The sequence below is a fragment of the Brienomyrus brachyistius genome, chromosome 5, assembly GCF_023856365.1.
Source record: "Brienomyrus brachyistius isolate T26 chromosome 5, BBRACH_0.4, whole genome shotgun sequence".
NCBI classification, from domain to species: Eukaryota; Metazoa; Chordata; class Actinopteri; order Osteoglossiformes; family Mormyridae; genus Brienomyrus; species Brienomyrus brachyistius.
In genome coordinates, this window is record NC_064537.1 from 13839155 (window position 1) to 13859840 (window position 20686).

Genomic DNA, 20686 nt, shown 5'->3' on the forward strand with positions numbered 1-20686 from the left:
GAGCACTGCACATGGTATTAGCACTGCATTACCGTTCCGTTAAAGAAGTACACTGTTTTTTATTCATTGTACATATTACCATCCAGTATAATAAACAGGTTCAACAGCTAAACACGTAACGTCACAGTGACAATAGTAACAATAAGTTATGCTAACAGAAAAACTAAATGTAAATAATATCAACTTCACAATTTTTTATGAAAATGGCTACAATTCATTCATGTATAATCAGTACTAACATGTCAGAGTGAACCACCTGCACCTTCAGAACAGTCAAAGTCTGGTATTTTCTTCTGGATGACGCTGTTGAAGACAGAGGGGAAAAGGAAAGGTGCGATTTAACCAAGAGAAACTATGCGTTGGGTGTTGGAGAGTAGCTTATCTGTGGTGTTGGATAGAAAGACATCTGTGAAGACTTGTCACCTTCATTGTAACAGTACAGGCAGTCCACAGAGCTCTTACGACGTCAAATTATACAGCTGATTCATTGACATTTAAATGACACAAGGAGACACACCAATCACCTTGTGAAGGAACGTCACATTATCCTACGAGTAACATTTTTTGAAACAAAAAAAAACCAATAAGAGAGGCATTCTATGCAATTCCCATACTTCAACGATGCATGATTCAGTGACTCTTTGGCTCCATGTCTACATATGTGAGAAGACAGAGAGCACCATGCATGTTGTCTAAGAACTGTGGAAAGCAAGCACCTATTCCCCTCCAGTCATTTCTCATGTCGACCCTTCTCATTTTTCTGTCATGGGTAGGAAAAGAGGAATGGTCGACATCCATAGCAACACAGCGTGTTCACAATGGGCCGCTGAATTCTCATCGGAATTAACATTTCAATCTGCCATTGCTTTCAGTGTCCTTGGGTATGAGATGCACATCAAACCAGTGTTTACAAAAAACAGACACGGAGCCACGTGCAGGATCTCTGGTGACCTAATGAGAGACATTCCAGTTAGCAAGTTCAGGAGAGCATCTCGGACTGCAATAACCCACTTTGTTGCGAGGGGGGGGGGGGGGGGGGGGGTTCTGTACTCAAGTCGACAGCAACAGAGCTATAGAGGATGCAGAGACATCTTATTGCTTTAGTGTTTCTTTTGTGTACTGAACTTCTAAAAGCCAGCTAGGAGGCCATAGAGTCACATGAACAGAATGCTGAAAAGTCAATGGCGGAAATGAAACTGGGCAGTAAATTTTCCTTTCCCCCTAGTTAGGACTTCGACACCTTGACATGTCCCATTTGTCATGAAAAACCTTTCATTTTTTCAGGATCTTCACACTTTTTATATTACATCTCATATATATCAAAAACATAAGTTATGTAGTAAATTCAGATGTGGTCAGTTGTAGAGTTGGAGATGCATGCAATTCTCGGTGTAGGTTAGATCCTCGAGATCTATAGAATGGTTATTATTTAATTGCTTCACATACGCAACTGACAAGGAAAAACAATTAAACAGAAAAGTGTAATACATTAAGTGACTTCATCGAAATGCATTTCCTTGGGTCCCCCACACGTTCTGGCGACATTAAAATTTATCACACAAAGGATAGTCCTTCAAGCCATGATGTCACTGACCAAAAGTTAATAGACTATTGTCTCTCCAACTTTGGGGGCTGGGTAGGACCAGCCATGCAAGGACTATCATGGAGATAATTCCATGTCTACCTAAGGAAATGACTGAAGACAAAGAGCATGACCGTGACCACCATCAATCTGTCAAGCCATCATATTTAACTCATTAGTTCCCAGGGCAAAGGCTGATGTCTGTCGGTACCCTAAATCAGAGGCCCACAGGGTCGTGGTCTTGGTGGGGGGTCAGACTGGTTGAGGTCAATCCAGAGTAGAAAAGAAAAAAAAAGGCTGTTCCAGGACTGTTAATGCTGAAAATGGACCAACAGTATTAAAAAGACCAAGGCCATCAGGTGCCCCTATCATCAACCTCTAATCCAAGAACCTGCCTTTATTTCACACAAACACTTTAAATCTTACACCCTTTTAAAGAGAGAATACTGTACTTTTTTCCCCTTTGGAACATTTGGCCCAGGTTCCTACCTAAGTAGACACTGTCCATCAATGCTAAAAGGTTGGCCTGTGGGTTTGTGGGGGGGACTGGGACTCGAATGTTGAGAGCGGAGGGGGGGGGGGGGGGGTTATATAGCGAGGGGTCCATGACAGGGCGAGCTGTCGGACCCTTTCTCCTCCAGGTTAATGTTGCTCGTGGAGACATGCTGAGTCAGGGCTTGTCGTCCTTGTTGGCTGAATCCCAGGTACAGTAGGCCTGTGAAACATGGGAACACAGCATGAACCGTGAAAGACGCCGAGATAGAAACTGACAACCTTGTAGCTACTAGCTGCTGCTTTAAGCTTTGCACAGACTGGGCTTTGCGCACATAAATCTATGGAGACGCTGCAGTACCTTACAGCAAAAGGACCAGTCGGACAGTAGCCTTTATCTAAAATCTTTAAACTCTTCGAGCAGTTCATGATGGAAGCCATTTCACATTGTGGCATTATTGCAATGCTGGCAGGAAAAGTAATATTTTTAACACACAGCAATAGTACATCCCGTGGCTGAGAAGTAATAGGATTAACTCAGACTGCTCTCCAAGCAAATAAACCTTTAGCTTTTACACAGCTTATAAAACAAAGATTATGGTGAAAGAATTTAACTAGTGTCAAAAAGACCCCCACAATAGTAAACCCCTAAGCTGCCCCCAGCATTCTTTCTCATTTTTATCAATCATGGTGTGTTTTTCACACAATCAGTTAGGGGGCCCAAGTTGTTTCAAGTTCATAATTAAAAGGTGCAAAAACTATGGACACATTTACAGAATGAGAATAGAGGGAAATCAATTAAATTCTCACATTTCATTACCTTAATAAAAGAAGGGCTATTAATTATGTCTCTGGTGGCGTCATACTAGGGGTGCCCAATAATAATTAAAAAATGCAACGATATGGGGACAGAGACACATATCCAAAGTTCTCATATTGCTGTGTGGCTGTTTAAATATTACAAAAACACAAAATGGAAGAGGGATATCACATCGTGGCAGAAAAGCAGCTGTACTGGCAATGATACATGCAAAATAAACATTCCTAAAGATAAAAACACCCATCTCATGCACAATGTCTAAGTCTCGACTTCATATGGTCACGAAAAGTGTGAAATACAGTGCAGAACAGCCCCTGTGACTAAGTACATTTCTACTTTGCACATTATCTTGACCACTACAGTGCCATACCTATTCCTCAACGTGAACAGGACACGAGTCCACGGCTGTCCGTCCCCCAGAAAGCAAACGGAGAGAGGGAGGTACACAGAGAGAGAGCAGAGGAGGACAGAGTGATGAGGTAGAGAGACAAAGGAGAGAACACAGCACACTTAGATCACGCACGGGGTGCAGCCTGTTGGTAGATGACTGCAGAGTGAAAATTGGTGCAGATCATGGAGGGGGGGGCGCTGGAATAGAAGGGGCAGTATCTCTGCAGTGAGTTCACGCGTTTTCACCATGGTGTGCTTCACAGAGGTGAACGATCCCCTGCCCTACAGGCCACAGCCAGCCAATCAGTTACTTTCTTACTACTCAGAATTCATATTTCATCTATTTCCCATGGACAAGAAAAAAAAGTAATATACAGGAAAAGTAGCTACGTCTAGGAATCTACAAAAACACAACAAGGTCGATTGATTAAAATGACAAAAACTACAATAAACACATTAAAAAGCAAAACATTAATGGAAATGTGATAATTTTACATTTAAATTTTAATAAACGTATCAAGGGAAGATTTCAAAATATCATTTGCTGCCTTTCATCAGATACGTAGCCAAATCACACCTAACGGTACTTAATTTGAATGAAGCATTTTCTTTTAGGGGCTTCTCCAAGGCCCCCCCAGAAACTGAAATTACGATGAAATTAAGTCACATTTTTTTCCCCGTCAGCCAAGCCGAGCTGCTGCAATCGGGTTGGCGTAAAACCGACTGCTCACCTCCACTTCACATAAACATTTTATTCTGGGATCGCCAGAGACAAGGCTAGAAAAAGTAAGAGTTTTATAGGTGAGATTTTCAGGTGGTAAAACTCAGCAGCGCAGCCACTGTGAAGCAGAGCCCATTAACGAGGGCGGAAGGAGCGTCCCTACAAAGACGGGGCCCGGCGGAGAAAGGAGGGAGCCGCATTCCATTCCAGCAGCAACTACACTGAGCCGCGAAGGGCCAGCTCTTTATTGGGAGGGTGGTGGGGCAGCTGAGAAATAGAGAAATAAAATGCTGAAGGTGGAGCAAAGCCACTTGGAGCTGGCAGACACTGAACATGAACTTGACTCTGGGATGGACCAAACACAGACACCCAGATACAGAAGTCACACGGAGAACACAAACTTTCAGTAGAGGGGGGTGGGGGGAGGGGCACAATACTACAGACTGATTCCTAACGGGGGCAGAAAGATGGCAATGAATAGAAAAATTGGATTTGGGAACAAATTGGGTTTTATTTTGCAACAATGCTTATATTTGTAACTTCAAAAATTGATCCCCTTTCCTAATATGCCACTTCCCCCCATAAAGAAGTGAATTGAGTACTGAAATGAATGTCACATTTTCTATGTGGGCTTAAATGACATCAAATATGCATACCCCCAGTGTTCCTCAGGCTATATCTAAGGTAGATACACACAGTCTCACAGGCACTGAAGGCAATCCAATCAGGAGGGAAACATATCACATTACACAATGCTTAATTTTTGTAGAGACTAAGTGTTAAATTTGTCCTGGTGAGTGCAACTCGGCTCTCATCCATCCAGGTTCCCCATCTTCTCAGGAAAGTCCATGTTCAAGAGGTCGCCACTCACCAGCGAATCGGCTTTCAGGACACTGCTCATTGTCCAGCCCTGTCAAGCAGGGGGTGTCAGACCGGCCCTGATTGTTATTGTCAAACTCTGGACAAGGCATCTCGCTTCTCCTTCGCCCACCTGCAAGCGAGGTCAGAGGTTAAACAAGAGCAGCCGGCCACAGCAGGATGGACGGGGAGGCAGGCAGCACAGAGGAGGCTGAGCGAACACGAGGACAGGTGGGGGGCCAAGACAGACGCACGACATAAGCGGCCACGCAAATGAGAGCACAGGTGTTTGTGTGGCTGACCCAATATCCACATCTACCAGGTAATCGCCATTCTCTTTCCACGTGTATAACCTACAGTCCCAAAGGATCAAAAGTCATCTTTCAAAATACAGCTGGATCCGTACAGACAGGCGCATTCAGAAAGGTCACGGGCCTGAATACATTATGATGGCTCCCGATCTCGCCGTTTCAAGCAAAAGCGATTGTGTGCATGAGCAAAGCAAAAAGGCTGCCGCATGAGCACCAGAGCACCGTAAGAGTGTGATTAATGGGGACGGCAGGGACAAACACTCAATAAGCCTCTTAAAACACCTTCAGCCAATCCCTGAGGCCAGTGTGAGGGGCCTGAAGCGAACCGGGGACGAGCACGACCGACGCCACCTCGCTGTACCCCAGCTGAGTTATGAGGCGTACACAGCAAAGTACTCCAGTTAAACTAGCCTAAGCCGGAGGGGGAGAATAAGGACATACTGCTACAAACTGAAGTAAATAATTATTTCATCCATATTTATTTTTTGCTGTGAACAGTCTGACACTGCATTAGCCCCCGTCCTGACCTCATGATGGTGTGAGTACTATAAGCTTGTGTTCAAATGCTGTGGAAAATGCATTCATTTTTGGTAAGGTAGCGCCACCTAGTGAAAGAATAATTGACACGACAGGCCAAAACAAGATTCCAAGGCCCTTGATGATGATGTAACAGATTTCACATAATTACGTTATAGGGCATTTTCAATCGCATCACGTGGAACAGTACTTGGTTTCAACAAAGCGTTTTCATTTTCAGTTCAGGGCTTCTCCCAAGGTCTGTAACTGAAGCTGCATTGAAATTCAAGTAAGAGCAAATTCAGAGTTTTTCCCATTTTGAGGAACATAAACTGCCACTGGTGTAAATCAGTCTGCTGTGGAGAGCTCACAGAGTTCACAAAAACATGATATTTTGGAATTATCACAGGCAAGACCAGAATAAGTAACAGCATCGCACCTCTCACTGCTGTTTTATTTAGTTAAATGACTTGTTTAAATACCTTCCACATAGATTACAAAAACTACATTCCGAAGCTACAAGGTAAAAACTTTATGATTGGGAAGGTACTTTTTATTTATTACATTTTATCTGTAATAAATTGTAATGTCAAGAAAAAGGATTTTCCTGATCTAATCACATTTTCTCAACTCCATAATTTGGTGAATGTGTCTCAAAAATTAAACATCAAATAATTACAGTAAACCTCGTCCACTGCCTGTGAATTGATTTAAAACAAAATGGCAACGGGGCATTTAGATGACCATGGCATGGCCTCCAAAAACAAAAGACGAGGCACTGCAAGAGGAATAGTCAGCCTAACAGGAAGTAAAACAACCAATCACAGATGAAGGTTTATAGTTACCCGGATCCTGGGTGGGTGAGCAGTCTTCTTCTGTGACATCATTACCCTGACAGAAGCAAACGTCCAATTAGATCAGGCGGTTCTACAGAGAAAGCATGAATCCTAATGGCTGTGGAAAGAATAGGACCCAGATTTACCTCAGAGTCCTGCTCTTCTGCAAGAGCGGCGGCAAAATTTTGCTCCTTCACATCAAGGGGCGTTTCCTGCATCAGAGCTCACAATGTACTGAACTGTCACCGGAAGCGACGACACGGATGGCATGCTGTTCAGAGCTGACGAACATACAGACGCGTGGCTCCGTCCTCTCACCTCGCCCTCCTGCTGGGACGGCCCCCTGCTCTCACTGGAGTTCTCCAGGGCCTCTGCCTCAGCCCCGGGCAAATAGGAGCCTGACATGGAGGACATGGTGTCGGTGCTGAGCTGGGAGTGCTGGCTCTGTGAGGACGCCATCGACATCACGGACTGGGCCAGACTGCTGCTAACAGGATCTGGGCCCAGAGGAGACAAGCAGCCAAATGGGGCAGGTGGGGTCCACGTGCAGTCTGTGTACCACCCCCCCCCCACCAGTGCATTAGGGGACTACAGCATGACGCCCAATCATACCTTCAGGGGAAGTGATGGTGGAGGACAGGGGAGTGCCAGTGCAGGACGACCGGTCAATAGCTCCAGAGGACGACAGGGTGAAGTTCTCGCTGTCTGGTGTTACGCCACACTGGCACAGAACGCGGCAAATGGCAAATGCAACAAACCTTCGGTACAGTTGGCTACTAATTTAATTTTGAAGATTAATATAATATAAATTCCAGTCATCCATCCATCATCCAATTGCTTATTCTGCTCAGGGTCACTGGGGGTCCTGGAGTCTATCCCAGGCAGCACAGGGCACAGAGCTGGGGGGGGGGGCACCCTGAATGGGATGCCATCCCAGAGCACACACCCACTATGTGCCCCTAAAAGCCCAGCATTTAATTACATTTTTTCCTTAGCATTACAACAGGGATGACACGGTGGCTCCATAGGTATCACTGTTCCCTCACACTTTCGGGGTTTGGTTTGAATCCCACCTCTGCTCAGTGTGTGTGGGATTCTTCCCGGATTTCTTACCCTTGTCCAAACATATGCAGTTAGGCTAACCAGAGTTTCTAAACCGCTCATCAAGGAGGACTGTATTGTGCTTAAGCAGCCAGAAGTGGACTGGCATCACTTCAGGGCCAGTTTCTTTTTTAGCCAATGACATGTTTTGAATCATGAGTGACAGTAGGGGGAGCACTCCAGGGGCCAATCAGCTTTCAGCTGGGGCCATTGCCCCGCCACTGTATAAACCCTGTGTTGCATGGCACTGGCTGCACGCCACCCTTTGATCGTGACTAACATAAGCAGTCAGAAGACGACTTTACCGCAACACTCTGAAGCAAAAGAGAAAATCTCCTCCATTCAAATTTTCCAAGCTTTTTAGAAGCTGAATTTTATAAATAAAAACGATACTGAATATGTGAACAGAAAAGCTTGTGATGCTTTTCCGTTTTTTTTTCTGCAGTACTTTCACACATACAAAAGGCTTAAAATTTGACATTTACTGAATGGAAATGTAAAAAAAATACAGAATCCTGGTTGATTGACACTGAACAGGCGTCTGCAGGACACCTGCAGGGGTAAGTCCCAAACAGACGGGTGACTGACTCTCGCCATGTCGCTACCTCTTGCTGACCAACCGCCATCTTCCTCCGACATGCCTGCACCTCTGACTCACTACAGGACTTCTCGTCGTCCTCTTCTGGCAGCATGGAGGAATTCTGGGAGAGGGACCTGCCAGGTTCACGGGACACATCAGCACTGGGACCAGTAGGACGGGGCTTTGCCAAGATCAGCCTTTATTTGGAGAATTAAGCTAGTTTAAACATTTTCTAAAGCGATCCTACCCTACTTGCAAGGGCGATTCTAAAATGTAAGATGGAGGGCATAAAGTCAGCTAATATTCATACAGAAGGATCAGTATCATTATTAGCCAATGACATATTTTGAATCATGAGTGACGGTAGGGGGAGCACTCCAGGGGCCAATCAGCTTTCAGCTGGGGCTAGTACCCCACCCCTGTATATATTCCTGCCTACTCGCTACAACTCATTATCCAAGCAGGTAAGTTATTTTCAGATGAATATAAAGTAGGAAATGGAATCAGACATTGAAGGAAAAACAAAACTCACTTAGAGCCGCTCTTCTTGAGCTTAAGACCTTGAGCGGGGTCCAGGTATCGCTCAAGGGGGGAGAGGGACCGTGCGGTGGGGGGGTGAGCCTCAGTTCCGTAGGACAGCAAGGTCCCAGAGACGTGGCCCGGGGTCAGATTTGGCAGGGGGGGAGCCGAGGTGGAGGGGCTTAGCGGGCCGTTGAGGGCCTCCAGCAGAGATACGGCTTCGTACCCGGGGGGTATGCGCTCCGAGGCCTGGGGACGAGGCACGGTGTCAGACACAGAAGTCCTGGGAGCTAACAGGCACTGTGGTAAAGGCACCGCGGAGAAGCTGCATACCGAGTGCTCTTCCGAGTCAGAGGTCTGGGACGTGATGACAGGATTGAATCCTGTGGGTGATAGTGGGCTCAGCTTCTTCCTCATGGCTCGGATCTGCAGCAGAGCTCGGAATGCTGGGACAAAAAAAACAGGGGACTGACAATACGGCCAGGGATGCAAGAGAATCACCATTTTCCAACCGTGGTCATGGCGCCGATTCTTAAGAACGCTTTGCGCTTCCTGGCTTGGCCACAAGGCCACAACGGCGAAGCGAGGCACGGAGCAGAGCGAAGCCCTGCAGGAGGCGCAGCAGAAGATGCAAAGCGGGCATTTTGCAGGAAGGCGACTGGCAGGAGAGGCCTCTGGCACGGGTCCTTACGCAGTCGACAGATGGGGCAGCAGTTGGCCTGGTAGCGCAGCGTGTCTGCGCAGGCATTGCAGAGGCACAGGTGTCTGCACGGCAGGATGAGGGTGTCACGCACGTCCGAGAGACACACCACGCACTCTGCGCTGTTGTCGCTGATCTCGTCGTCTGCTGCCTGGGAATTGATTTGAAAAAACGGGACATTTGGATGACTGTGGCACGGCTTTGATAATCAGCGGTGAAAAAAAACTATAGACTCGACCTTGTTTTCATGGCTGTTGTACTTGTTCTCGATGCCATAAATCTCCTGTAGGAGGTAACTGACTCCATCCACCTGGAGATTTCAAAGATGACAGGATAAGGGCCATATAAGTGTGCATTATTTCATCGTACAATTATGTTGCTGTTGATATGGTTACTGTTAGAAAGAATCAAAAATTTAACTAAATAAATCCTGTGTCAGGCATGGTAGCTCCAACTTACATACGTGAATTTCAACATAACTGAATAGGCAGTGGTCCAGGAGGACATGTCAGTTTGCGGTTTAATGAGCCCCTAATGATTCATGGAAAGAATGCTGCCGCTTGTATTGTCAGCCAGAAAAAAGACTCATACATGCAGTAGATGAAAAATAAACTTTTATCACTAAAATCATCTCATATAATCCATGGCTGGCAATGAAATTTTCTGGCTGCATAAACCTTTTTTTTTTATATATCTTTATGCTCCAGAATGAGCAAGCAATCACGATTTGCCTGGAACGAAATTCAACACAACCCTTTCAAAGGTCATTCTGCTGGCTTTAAAAGTAATTGCAACACATTATAAATTGCTCTCTTGCATTTGGTATATTCCAGGTTGGAGGGGATAAACAACAGCCACACAAACTGAATATGCAGTCTCCTCCCATTTTCCTTCGAATGATATGAAATATTTAGCACAGCGTACTGCCTCGACCAGGCTGGCTGAGGTCCTGTTACATTTGCGGCGCTGTCTGTGTCCGCTTCTCGTGTTTAACTTATGTTACTGAAAGGAGACAAGGACAGCCGGCATTGAAAGAAGCCGTCGTCGCTGCCTGCATCTCACCAGCCTGACACCCGGCTACCCAGAATGCACCTGAAGAATGACACAAGACTGTGGGACTCACCACTTGTTTCTGCTTCAGTGGTTTCACACAGTAGCTGCCGTCCATGTGCTGTGGAGGGAATAGCTTGCTTTAAAAACAAGTATTAAGAAACGTCATACAAATAAACACATTGCTGGCATATTTCTGATTTTAATCAGCACTAAGGTGTGTTTGTTTTCTGCGTCACCTCTAAGTCTTGCTCTCGTTTTTAAGCGCTCTGTTTAAAGAATTCCTTCACACATGATGCAGTAAACAGCTGCACCACGGTCCCACTACTTACCCTCTCGAAGGAGGCCAGCAGCACATGGGAGTGGCCTAAATGCTCTAAAGAATACAACAAGACAAAGAAATGGAACATTAAATGCTGAAGAAGGGCTTCAGCCCCTGCAGGCCGTCACTGCTCACGGCTGTGCTGTGGCTGCCTTCTGACTTTGAAGACAAGAATGAAAAAGATGAGCTTCTAACTGGGATTAATACTGCATCAAACTCACCTTCTCCTTCATCTACCACGGCCTGCACCACCATGGGGTAGACGTCTCTGTCCATGTCAAAAACAAGCTACAAAACAACAGGTTGGGGGTCAATCTTACACTGTCAGAATAAAGAGCGCCAATTTGTACCTTTGCTTGTCACTGGGGCTGCACCCGAGTCTGCCAGTTGTATTCTTAGCTGTAGGTAAATCTACCTTTTAATATACAGAAATGGACATACAAGGAACATTTTTGTACCATTAGGGGTACATTAATGTTGCTTGTATTTTGGGGGTGTTCCTCAGAATCCATTTCTGTACCTTAAGTTAGAATAAAATGTACATTTACCAACAAGTAGAAAACAATTGGCAGACCCTACACTGGGGTCCAGCCCCCGTGACAAGCAAAGGTACAAATTGGTTCTTTTTTCTGACGGTGCGGCGTTTCCTTTTCAGACAGCTATACATGCACGTAACAGTCCACTCCCCTAAATGCCTACGGTTTCACTTTCTTAAAAAGCAGCAATGAGTAAATGGGCAAACCATTTAACATCTTTTAGTCAGCACATAGTTCCTGCCTCAGTTTCTAGCAGATGCTGCAGCGTAAACGATGCACATCCCACAATTCCCTGTACCTCTTCGTCGCTCCACTCTGAGAGGTTGACAGAATGGGAGGGCAGACAAAAATGCTGGCAAACGCCCCTCTTAAAGTGCACCGTCTCAGATTGCAGTGAGCTGTCCTGGGGCAGGTATCTGCATTCAAGCAAAACATAATGGCAGAAATCTTTACACTTTTACTACGTTAATTGCACATATACCACCTGTTAATTTATATTTATTTCCTGCACAATACTCCATTTGCACTACGTGTACTGCCTTTGCACTTGCACGATATGTCTGTATCTGAGATGTATGTACCTCACTGCTGTGTGCGACAGAATTTCCGCCTGAGATCGATAAAGTACAGCCCAGTAAAACTCCAGGACGTGCAGTCAGGTGAGCTGATGTCTATTGTGAGTGCGTGCCCAGAGATGGACTGACATCATATCCAGGGTGTTCCCTGCCCTACGCCTCATGCTTCCTGGGACAGACTCCAGTTACATTCGGCTCAGGGTGACCCTGAACCGCATTTATGGATAACGGAAGGATATAATAGACTCAGTGTATAATATAGATTACCATATACACAAGATGGTCAATGTCCAAATATCACCGATGAAAACAAACACCGTCCCACATTACCTCTTTCCTGAAATCGCTTTATTATAGCTTTAGCTGTTAAGATGTGTTACAATACAACATCATTGTACAGGTCTACTTATAAATACTGCTTTTGTTTAAAACTAATACCAATTTTAGCATATAAAATGGCGGGAGTCTAACACCTCTAGACAAAGCAACCGACATAATCGCTTAATGAAGAATCAAAATGACGTGAGGGATGGATACGCAGCCATGAAAGGACACTTCAGAAGGTCTGAGTATGAACCCGTCTCTCATTAGTATAATCAGCATAAATAATCAGCACTGGACCTGAATGATACTTGAGGGAAAGACGTAAGGATCGCAGTGTTTATCATGGCTCTGCATAAAATCTGTCTGGCTATAAAACAGAAACAATGTGGGATCTCGGGGGCGGACATGGCTCTTTTAGGGGCATGGGGACTGTCCCCACCAGAGAATGTGCCCAACAGCCTGGCATGGTTCTAGTCTAGCTTCTGGTGCCCCTACTCACATGGGAACACCGTTGTGGAACTCCTCAATGGCCTGGTAGAAGATGGTAATGGCGACCTGAGCGTCTGCATCGAAGGTGAACTCCACGTTGTAGCTGGCAGGACTCTTTCCCTCCTCATCCCGGAGCAGCTTCATGTCCTCGCTGCACCTGCAATTCCGACGATGAACATCACCTGCCGCGCCATTCAGTACATTACAGCAGTCTTTCCCAATCCGGGTCTTGGGGACCCCGAGAAAGTTCAATTTTTTTCTCCCTCCCTTCCCCCAATAGGGAGCTGCGGAGGAGCAAAAATGTGCACTGTCTGGTAGGGAGCAAAAACATAGACTGTCTCAGGGTCCCCATGGACTGGGTTGGGAAACACTGTCTTAGAGCATGGATGCAAAATGAGAAGCACGATGAAACTTGAACAACACATTCATTTGTTATATATTGGTTTCATAATTACTGTGAAATCCTCCCTAAAGGACGATGACCATTTTCGTATTTCGATGTTATATCCTCAATATTCTACCCCTAATTTTAGTCCTCTTCCACTGTCAGACAGCTTCCTGTGCCAGACTGCTTTATTCTAGCCATTTTGGATTCGGCTGCCTGGCACTTTCTGCCTACCGGGAAGGAGATGACATCAGACATGGGCCCAGGTGATTCGCACCCCTGTCACTCTGCACACTTTACAAGGTGAGAAACATTTGGTGCAGGAGAGCTCACCACACACTGGAACAGCAGCAACCAAGTCTGCAAGCCTCTGACAGGTAAATGGAAGCACTGTGTATAGCAGACAGCCCAAAAAAAATAATACACTGGGCTATTTTAAACCTTCCTTCTTCAGGAGGATGAAAATCCAATTCTGTTCTGCTTCTAGAGAATGTCTGTCAGAGGCAAGTGTATTGTCCTGTAAAAACCAGCCTGTGTAACCTTAATTAAATTTTTTTATTCTTTACACTCCTGAATTTTAAATGAACTTAATCTAGTTTATCTTTGCTCCATAAATATTCATATGTACTTCAAAGCATCGCTGGGGAATCACACACATTAAGTTTCATTGTAACTTGTTACAGTGACAATAAAAGCATTCTAGTTATAATGATTTGCTCGCTATGCTGCAAGATATCGTACACTGCATAGAGGGGCATCTACCCTCTACAGTATCCCTGAGCGAGGAGCAACCAGCCGCACCCACCTGACTAATCTCAGTGTGTCTTTGCGGATGTTGATGAGGCTGCGCAGAGTCTTCACGGGCTCGTGGGGGGGTGGGGCAGCGTACGGGAACTGACAACAAAAAGCAGGAAAGAAACGGAAAAGGACACTTCGTCATCCAGCTTCCGTCAGAACAGATTAAGGTAATAAAGGCTGGAGGTGGAGGGAGGAACCAACAATGTGCTGATTAAAAGAACACACAACATGCACATGTTATTGTGTTCCTTTACTCTTCCATTGAAAGAGAACCCGTGAGTAAAGATGGAATTAATCTCCAGCATGAAATCCAGAGGCAGGAAGTGGTGAAATCAGACCCAGGGCTAAGAGCTGCGGGGAGGGTAGGTGCGTGGTGTCCTCAGCGGGGGGGGGACACTCCTGAGGCTTAAAAGCCCAGACACCAGCAGAACTCTAGCCGTGTGACGAATTCCGTTTGTCATCGTGCCATGGGCCACGGCGTGGCTCAGGCAGTCCTCTGCCACTCCTGTGGCCTGTGTCAGGCTCACCTTTCTTTAAGGGGAGCGAAGAATGAGCTTTGCAAAATAAAAAATAAAAAAAAAATACACCTTCGGGAAGGACGGCTTAAACCGCCTGGGGGAGGGTAGTGTTTGACAGGCAAAGCACCCTGAGAGCGCTAAACTGCTCTAATTTGCCGCAGCAGTAGGCCATGTCCCGGGGTGCTCAGGTGATTAGCATGTTGCTCCGACACTGAGGTGCGCATAACAGAGGAGACATAGTCACCCTGCTACTGTCCCGGCTAAGCTAATGGGCTAACAGCCCTGCAAAAAGATTACCCCTTAAACCACGACTATTTAGATTTATGCAACTCAACCAAAACAACAGGAATATCTTATTAAACCCTCTGTAATTAAAATAAACTGCTTCCTCTGCCACTCTGTCCTTAGCTGTCTTTGTTACTGATCAACACAAGGGTTCAAAATTATAATTTCAAAGAACAAAATAAAATTACATACATAAGTAGCATGTTCCATTTTTAATGGTCCTGTTTACATATCGCCTTCTTCCTTTCCTTCTCCGCAGTAATTTTTTTTCATGGATTTAATTAAAGGATCTAAAGAAATGAGAGGAAATAAATAATATAATGTTTGTACCCTCCATCCTGGGGACATGGGTATCGGCAAAAGGAGATGTTCAGGTCCATGGTCTGGCGAGTGGCAAGTCTTGTATCGACAAGGGAGGTAAACAAGCCTCTAGGGGTCTCAGTGGCAGGAAAGCAGTCGGTCTCTTTCTGACTACAGATCAAAGCGCAGTGAACACCTGCCCTTTTCTGCCGCTGGCCACCCCCAACCCCCCATCCAGAAGCTTAACATGCGAGCTGCGTACGGACCCACGTAAGCCGAAGCCTAAATCTGAGCCATTAACAAACTGCCTGCTTAAACTGAGAGGAAGGGTGAGCGTAGACGCATAAAGCCGACGGTGGAGGCAAAAGCATCCAGGTCTTTCCGTGGCATTTTGCATCTGAGCTAATTGAGCTGCTATGGAAATTAGCCGATGAATGAAGGCCCAGACACACAAGACCTGACATGTAGAACCTTCCCGCTATTTCACACACCAGCTGCTGATGCCGTGCCACTGCTGTACCTAAGAGGCACCCAGATGCTGATGGGGAAGGGGTATTTTAGTTTAAACACCAACTCGGCACACTAGTGTCTGAATCGTCACTGCCTACCCTCACCTCCATGCAAGAGATTTGGAAAAACGTGGGATTTCAGGATCCACTGTCCCAAACGATGACCCGCCGTGCGCAAAGCACATCCAGACTCTCATTTTGTTTCTTTAAATAGATGACAGCCTCCCCAAAGCATGCAATTTTCTCAGGGTAACAACAGCGGGCGAGCCTGGGCACGGGACCGCCATGTCATCACAGGGCCCGAGACGTCCTTCATGCTCCAGTGTACCTTATTTTCACAAAACACTGATAAAAGCGCCACATCTTCACAAAGGAAAAAAATAATGTCACAGGTAGCAGGCAGACAGGCTTTCCTAGCAGGTGCCAAAAAAGCTCATTCAGCTGGTAAATAGCACAAATTTCATGGGAGGAATCACAAAAGTAGGTCGATCGCATATTATTTGTTGAGTAGGGAATGTTGATAATTTAATGTAGATTTGGAATAAATATAAAGCACATTAAAAGCTCAAAAGGGTAAAAATTAATTTCACGCGCATTTGCAATGAGCTCTGCTCCTACACTGAGTTCACTTCTGTTCACTCTCACCTCCCAGTTACTCACTGTTGCAAAAACCTGAGTAATTTCAGACCTGCTGTTATGAAAAATGCAAAACAGAAAGCAAATTACACATGCAGTATAGGAGAGCGGGGCAGTCATGCTGTCAAAAGCTAGTTTCTTGTGTTGGGGCAGAATGAGCTGCTGGCAAACAGATCTGTTTGCTTCATTTTGTTAAAAGCCCTCTGCCGACTTCCCACAACAAATCTGAGAATCCCACTTGTCTATATAGCTGGCAGAATTATAATACAGAGGATGAGATAATATGGGAGGAGGAAAGTGCCTTTAAAAGCACTGCAACTTCACTGCATACCAAAGCACCCATTTAGACATATGCGTCAACCTCCCATCTAATGGCTTCCTTGATAAAAAATAATGGGACATTGTTGAGAAAGGATTTTAAATCCTAAACATTTACTAACATCCTTTCTCTAGATTCTATTACACAATAATCTTCCTGTATTTCTAAGAGTAATTTATTGTATAGTCTCTATAAGTCACATGAAAAGAACTTGTGTTAAAAATTATTCTATTGACTGCAACCCTAGGCTGTAGAGACATCCCCATGTTGGGATTTGTATTGTATTATGATCCAGGACTTGGCAACGTCCAGGATATAAAAAGAATACAAATATGATACGCAGGTTTCCCAATATCATACTTACGTCAGTTTCCGATAAGCCGTCTCTGTTCACAATTGAACAAATATGTCAATTTGAATCGTCTCAAAGAAAATTACTGTTTTAAAACGGATGGAGACGCAGTGGCTCAGTGGGCGGCACTACAGGGGTTCGAATCCTGCTTTCCTCCCATGTGCGTGGAGCTTCCATGTTCTCACTATGCAGCATGTGCTTCCACCAGATACACCCCTTCCTCACAGAGTCCAAAGATGTGCAGTTTGAATAACATCCATCCATCCAATTTCTACACTCGCTTTGCCTATGCATGGTTGTGGGGGTCCGGAACCAACCCTGAACTCTATGGGCTTTGCAGGATGGGGCGCCAACCAGTTTGAATAACATACGGCTCGAAATTGCCCACTGCCAACTGTTTTGAGTACGGATGTGAGCCCTACAAACAACTGGCATTCTATTCAGGGGGCACCCCTGTTGTGTGCCCTGTACGACATGGGATAGGCTCCAGGCCCCTCACCAGGGTAAGTGGGTGGGTGGATGGATGGATGGATGGATGTTTAAAATTGAAACATATTAATTGCCGATATACTTCCAATAAATACAGAGCTGCTTTCTCTCCCTTTGTTCATTTGTATTTGTCATATTCTATGTTCCAATTACTTATTTTGTCATCTGTAATATAGTCAATGCAGTGTGAAACCTTACAAATGTTTATCAACTTCTTAATCCCCTTACTGAAAAACATCAATATGTCTTTCAGCCCCGCAGCATAATTTCACAGGGCTGTTGCTTTCAGTAACTGAACATTTGTCCTGTTTTGAGATACACGCACTTTGAGATCTAAAAAGCAACGACGCCTATATTGCGACATCCCGCATGTCTGAGAAAGCCCATTTGTCAACAAGCAGTTTATCGTTACTCTGTAGATGCACACGTTTACCAAACAGCACCGCTGCACTTAATGCACCAGTACGTGGAAAGGAAGAGGGGCTGACTTCTGCAAGAGCAGCACATGACTGACATCTCATCGCTAACATGGACATGACACTGCAGAAAAAGCCCTTAAACTCCACGGCAGACAAATCGACGAATCCTATCTCAAAAAGAAACAAAAAAATTACACAATAAATCAACTGGAGTATCCTGTCCGTTCGTAACCCCCGCATGGCCTGAGAGATGACTTGACCCTGATGAAATCAGACAGAATGGCCAACTGGTGAAGAAGCACCTACACACCGCTACTGGTCTGTTGCCAAGGAAATTCAGGTCTGTATTTTCCCCGAAGAGGTACCCTTCTGGGTGAGTGGAATCAAACTTTTCTCCTCCCATGATGAAATGGCTGGCAAAGTAACTACCTGTAAAGGAGAGAGAGAGTGGTAAGGACAGTGATGGAGTAAAGAGCGCGCAAGGTCATGGTTAAGGACATGTAATTGTATGCTTGGGGTGTATATTTGGGGTACTGTTTATGGCAGTGTATATTTTTAGTAGCTTTTACGTGCTGCTACATTTCACTCCACCTATGACTTTTCTGCCTCTGTGAATCACCCCTCTTTTGTTACAAGCAAAGCTGTGTGCACTTATAAATTGCATCAAATATGTTAGTACAAAATAAATATATGCATAAATAAGACCCTGTTTGTGATTTTATGGATGCAATTTGTCCTGGGTTTACTTTCAATAGAATTACAATACATTCTGGGACTGGTGCTAGTTCCCCACAGCCTGATAACTGACATCTAAACTGACATAAACATGACATAAATGACATAACAACTGACCTGGACGAGCACTACCAGTTATACAAGCCTATGTCATAATGAAACTTGTTACTGATCATCCCATGGCTGCAGTTTTTTTTCCCTCCAGATTACCATTCAACTGTGCACACCTAGCAGGTATCTTTATGTAATCCATAATAGATGGGCCTCTCTGCCATCAGCTTTCCCTTCTGCACAGCTGAATAATTCAGTGCTGAGCTCAGGAGGTCAAGCTATCCTGTGCCAGTGGCACGCTTACCCTGTGCTCAAATGAGCTTAATCTTTAGGGTGAACACATGGAGAACATCGACTTGTATCATTACATAAAGGGACTCATATTAATATTTATATTGTACGAAACATGGTAGACGGTCCAGTCAATAAAGCATACTGACTTAATCAATGTTCAATAACATGCATGTTCTTTAATATATTAATTTTGTTTTTTATTTTATCACACCCCCCACCCTTACACAAATATTTTATGCGTTACTTGTAAATAAGGGGATATCACCCGGTATAAATTGCTTTTGGTAGACACTGAGATCCTAATCCTACTCTTGATAGGTGGAGACCCTTAAGGGGCTACCCGTCATACCTTGTACAACCAAAACGAATTATTGTACACATGAGATTCTTGGTAAGATAACGATCGCTATTTTTCAAGCAATGCATTCCAAAAATCAATCAACAGCATTCGACTGCACAAATGTTACGGTTTCCTTAAAATATCCGTAATGTAACGTAAATCTTATATATACGTATATGCGCACATGCGACACGAAGCGTAGCCGAACATGCAGAAACGTTACGTATATAAAGCAGGTACCGTGCGCTCGTATTACAATTCATGCGAGTGCTTGATCACACTTACCGGATTTCGGTGGGTATCGGTAGACCGAATTAGAGGGGATGTCGACCTCCTCCACTCCCGCATTTTGTCTACTTGTCAAAGATCCCATTTCCAGATGAATTTGGACAAATATATCGCAAAATCAAGCAAGCATCACCACACCAAGTTCAACATGAGAACCCTATTTCTTTCCTTACTTTAATTCCACTTGCGACGTAATTTAACTGGTAAAATATTTAGTATTATTATGCATTTTGTTTTGTTGGTGTTTCGATTAAACCTTACTAAATTTATGGTATAGTAAGCTAACACCTAAACGGCCCTTGCTTACTGTTTTACATAAGGATGCCACCAACAAGCGGCGAAGATATAAACCTGCAGCGGTTTTTACCACAGGGCTCGAACTGCGTCCTTTTTTTTGCTAAGCTCTTTATTATGCCCCCTGCACTTGACTGCGCCGCTTTCGGACTCCTTGAGACAAAAGGGGGGAAAAGCGCACGGTTGCGGGAGAGCTACGGCATCTTGTGAGCTCTACTTCCATTAGGTTCGGGTTTCTCGGTACCCTATCAGAAACCCCGGCTGTCAAAAAACGCCTCTAATGGCTACCTCTGACGTCAGGTCTCGGTCCAGACTGTGGGGTTTTGCGCAGTACGATCCAGCTCCCGCTTTGCTAATATGACCTTCCCATCACTGGCATCGCTCACTGCAGTGCGGGACTTTAACCATGGCCGAATGAGTGCGGTTCGGGCACGGAATCTTCACCCAATGCTTATCATTTATTTTCACTTTTAATATAATAATAATGTATAATATTACATAACGGTAACGTTTGGATTAAACTTTAATAATCGATTTAAAATATTAATGTGTAGGTATACATTGCAATTATGCAACATTTCCACACATGCTCATTATAAGCTATTCAGTAATGATTATCCTCAACGTCATATAGCGCTAGCTAACTGTCAGTAGCCTGTAACCACGTGAAAATCTGTCAAGCTGCATAAAGTCTTTACAGTCAGCTTTCCATTTCCAAAGAAAATTACTGACGTCTCACAGTGAACATTAATAAATGGAATCTACACAAATGTAACCTTGCAACAGCTTCTTATTAATACCATATATCCCATCAGACCACAACCCTTTCAAGCCGTAATTACATAAATTAATTTTTCAAACGAAAAAATTCCTACCAATACAAAGTCGTCTGACTGTTGACCAATGATATATCGCCTTTTAGGTGCCTTGCGGTTAGAAACACCAATAAGAA

At 44.7% G+C, this 20686-nt stretch overlaps 1 protein-coding gene across 2 annotated transcripts; it reads right to left on the reverse strand.

Moving 5' to 3' along the window:
• Nucleotides 1-39: 39 nt before the first annotated feature.
• rnf157 (ring finger protein 157) lies at nucleotides 40-20571 on the reverse strand. 2 transcript variants are annotated; one of them, XM_049014517.1, is made up of 20 exons: nucleotides 19438-20571; nucleotides 18043-18161; nucleotides 13913-14001; nucleotides 12733-12879; nucleotides 11633-11750; nucleotides 11020-11086; nucleotides 10809-10852; nucleotides 10550-10597; nucleotides 9665-9736; nucleotides 9418-9577; nucleotides 9060-9172; nucleotides 8740-8975; nucleotides 8233-8341; nucleotides 7139-7247; nucleotides 6845-7023; nucleotides 6673-6738; nucleotides 6536-6581; nucleotides 4877-4996; nucleotides 3265-3299; nucleotides 2190-2297 (listed from the first exon to the last, which is right to left on the reverse strand). In XM_049014517.1, the coding sequence occupies exons 1-19, from the start codon at nucleotides 19523-19525 to the stop codon at nucleotides 3265-3267; spliced, it is 1965 nt and encodes a 654-aa protein (XP_048870474.1). In that variant the 5' UTR covers nucleotides 19526-20571; the 3' UTR covers nucleotides 2190-2297. The 2 variants fall into 2 exon arrangements, with proteins under 2 accessions (XP_048870473.1, XP_048870474.1); XM_049014516.1 differs by lacking the exon at nucleotides 3265-3299 and having other exon boundaries at nucleotides 40-2297.
• Nucleotides 20572-20686: the final 115 nt, after the last annotated feature.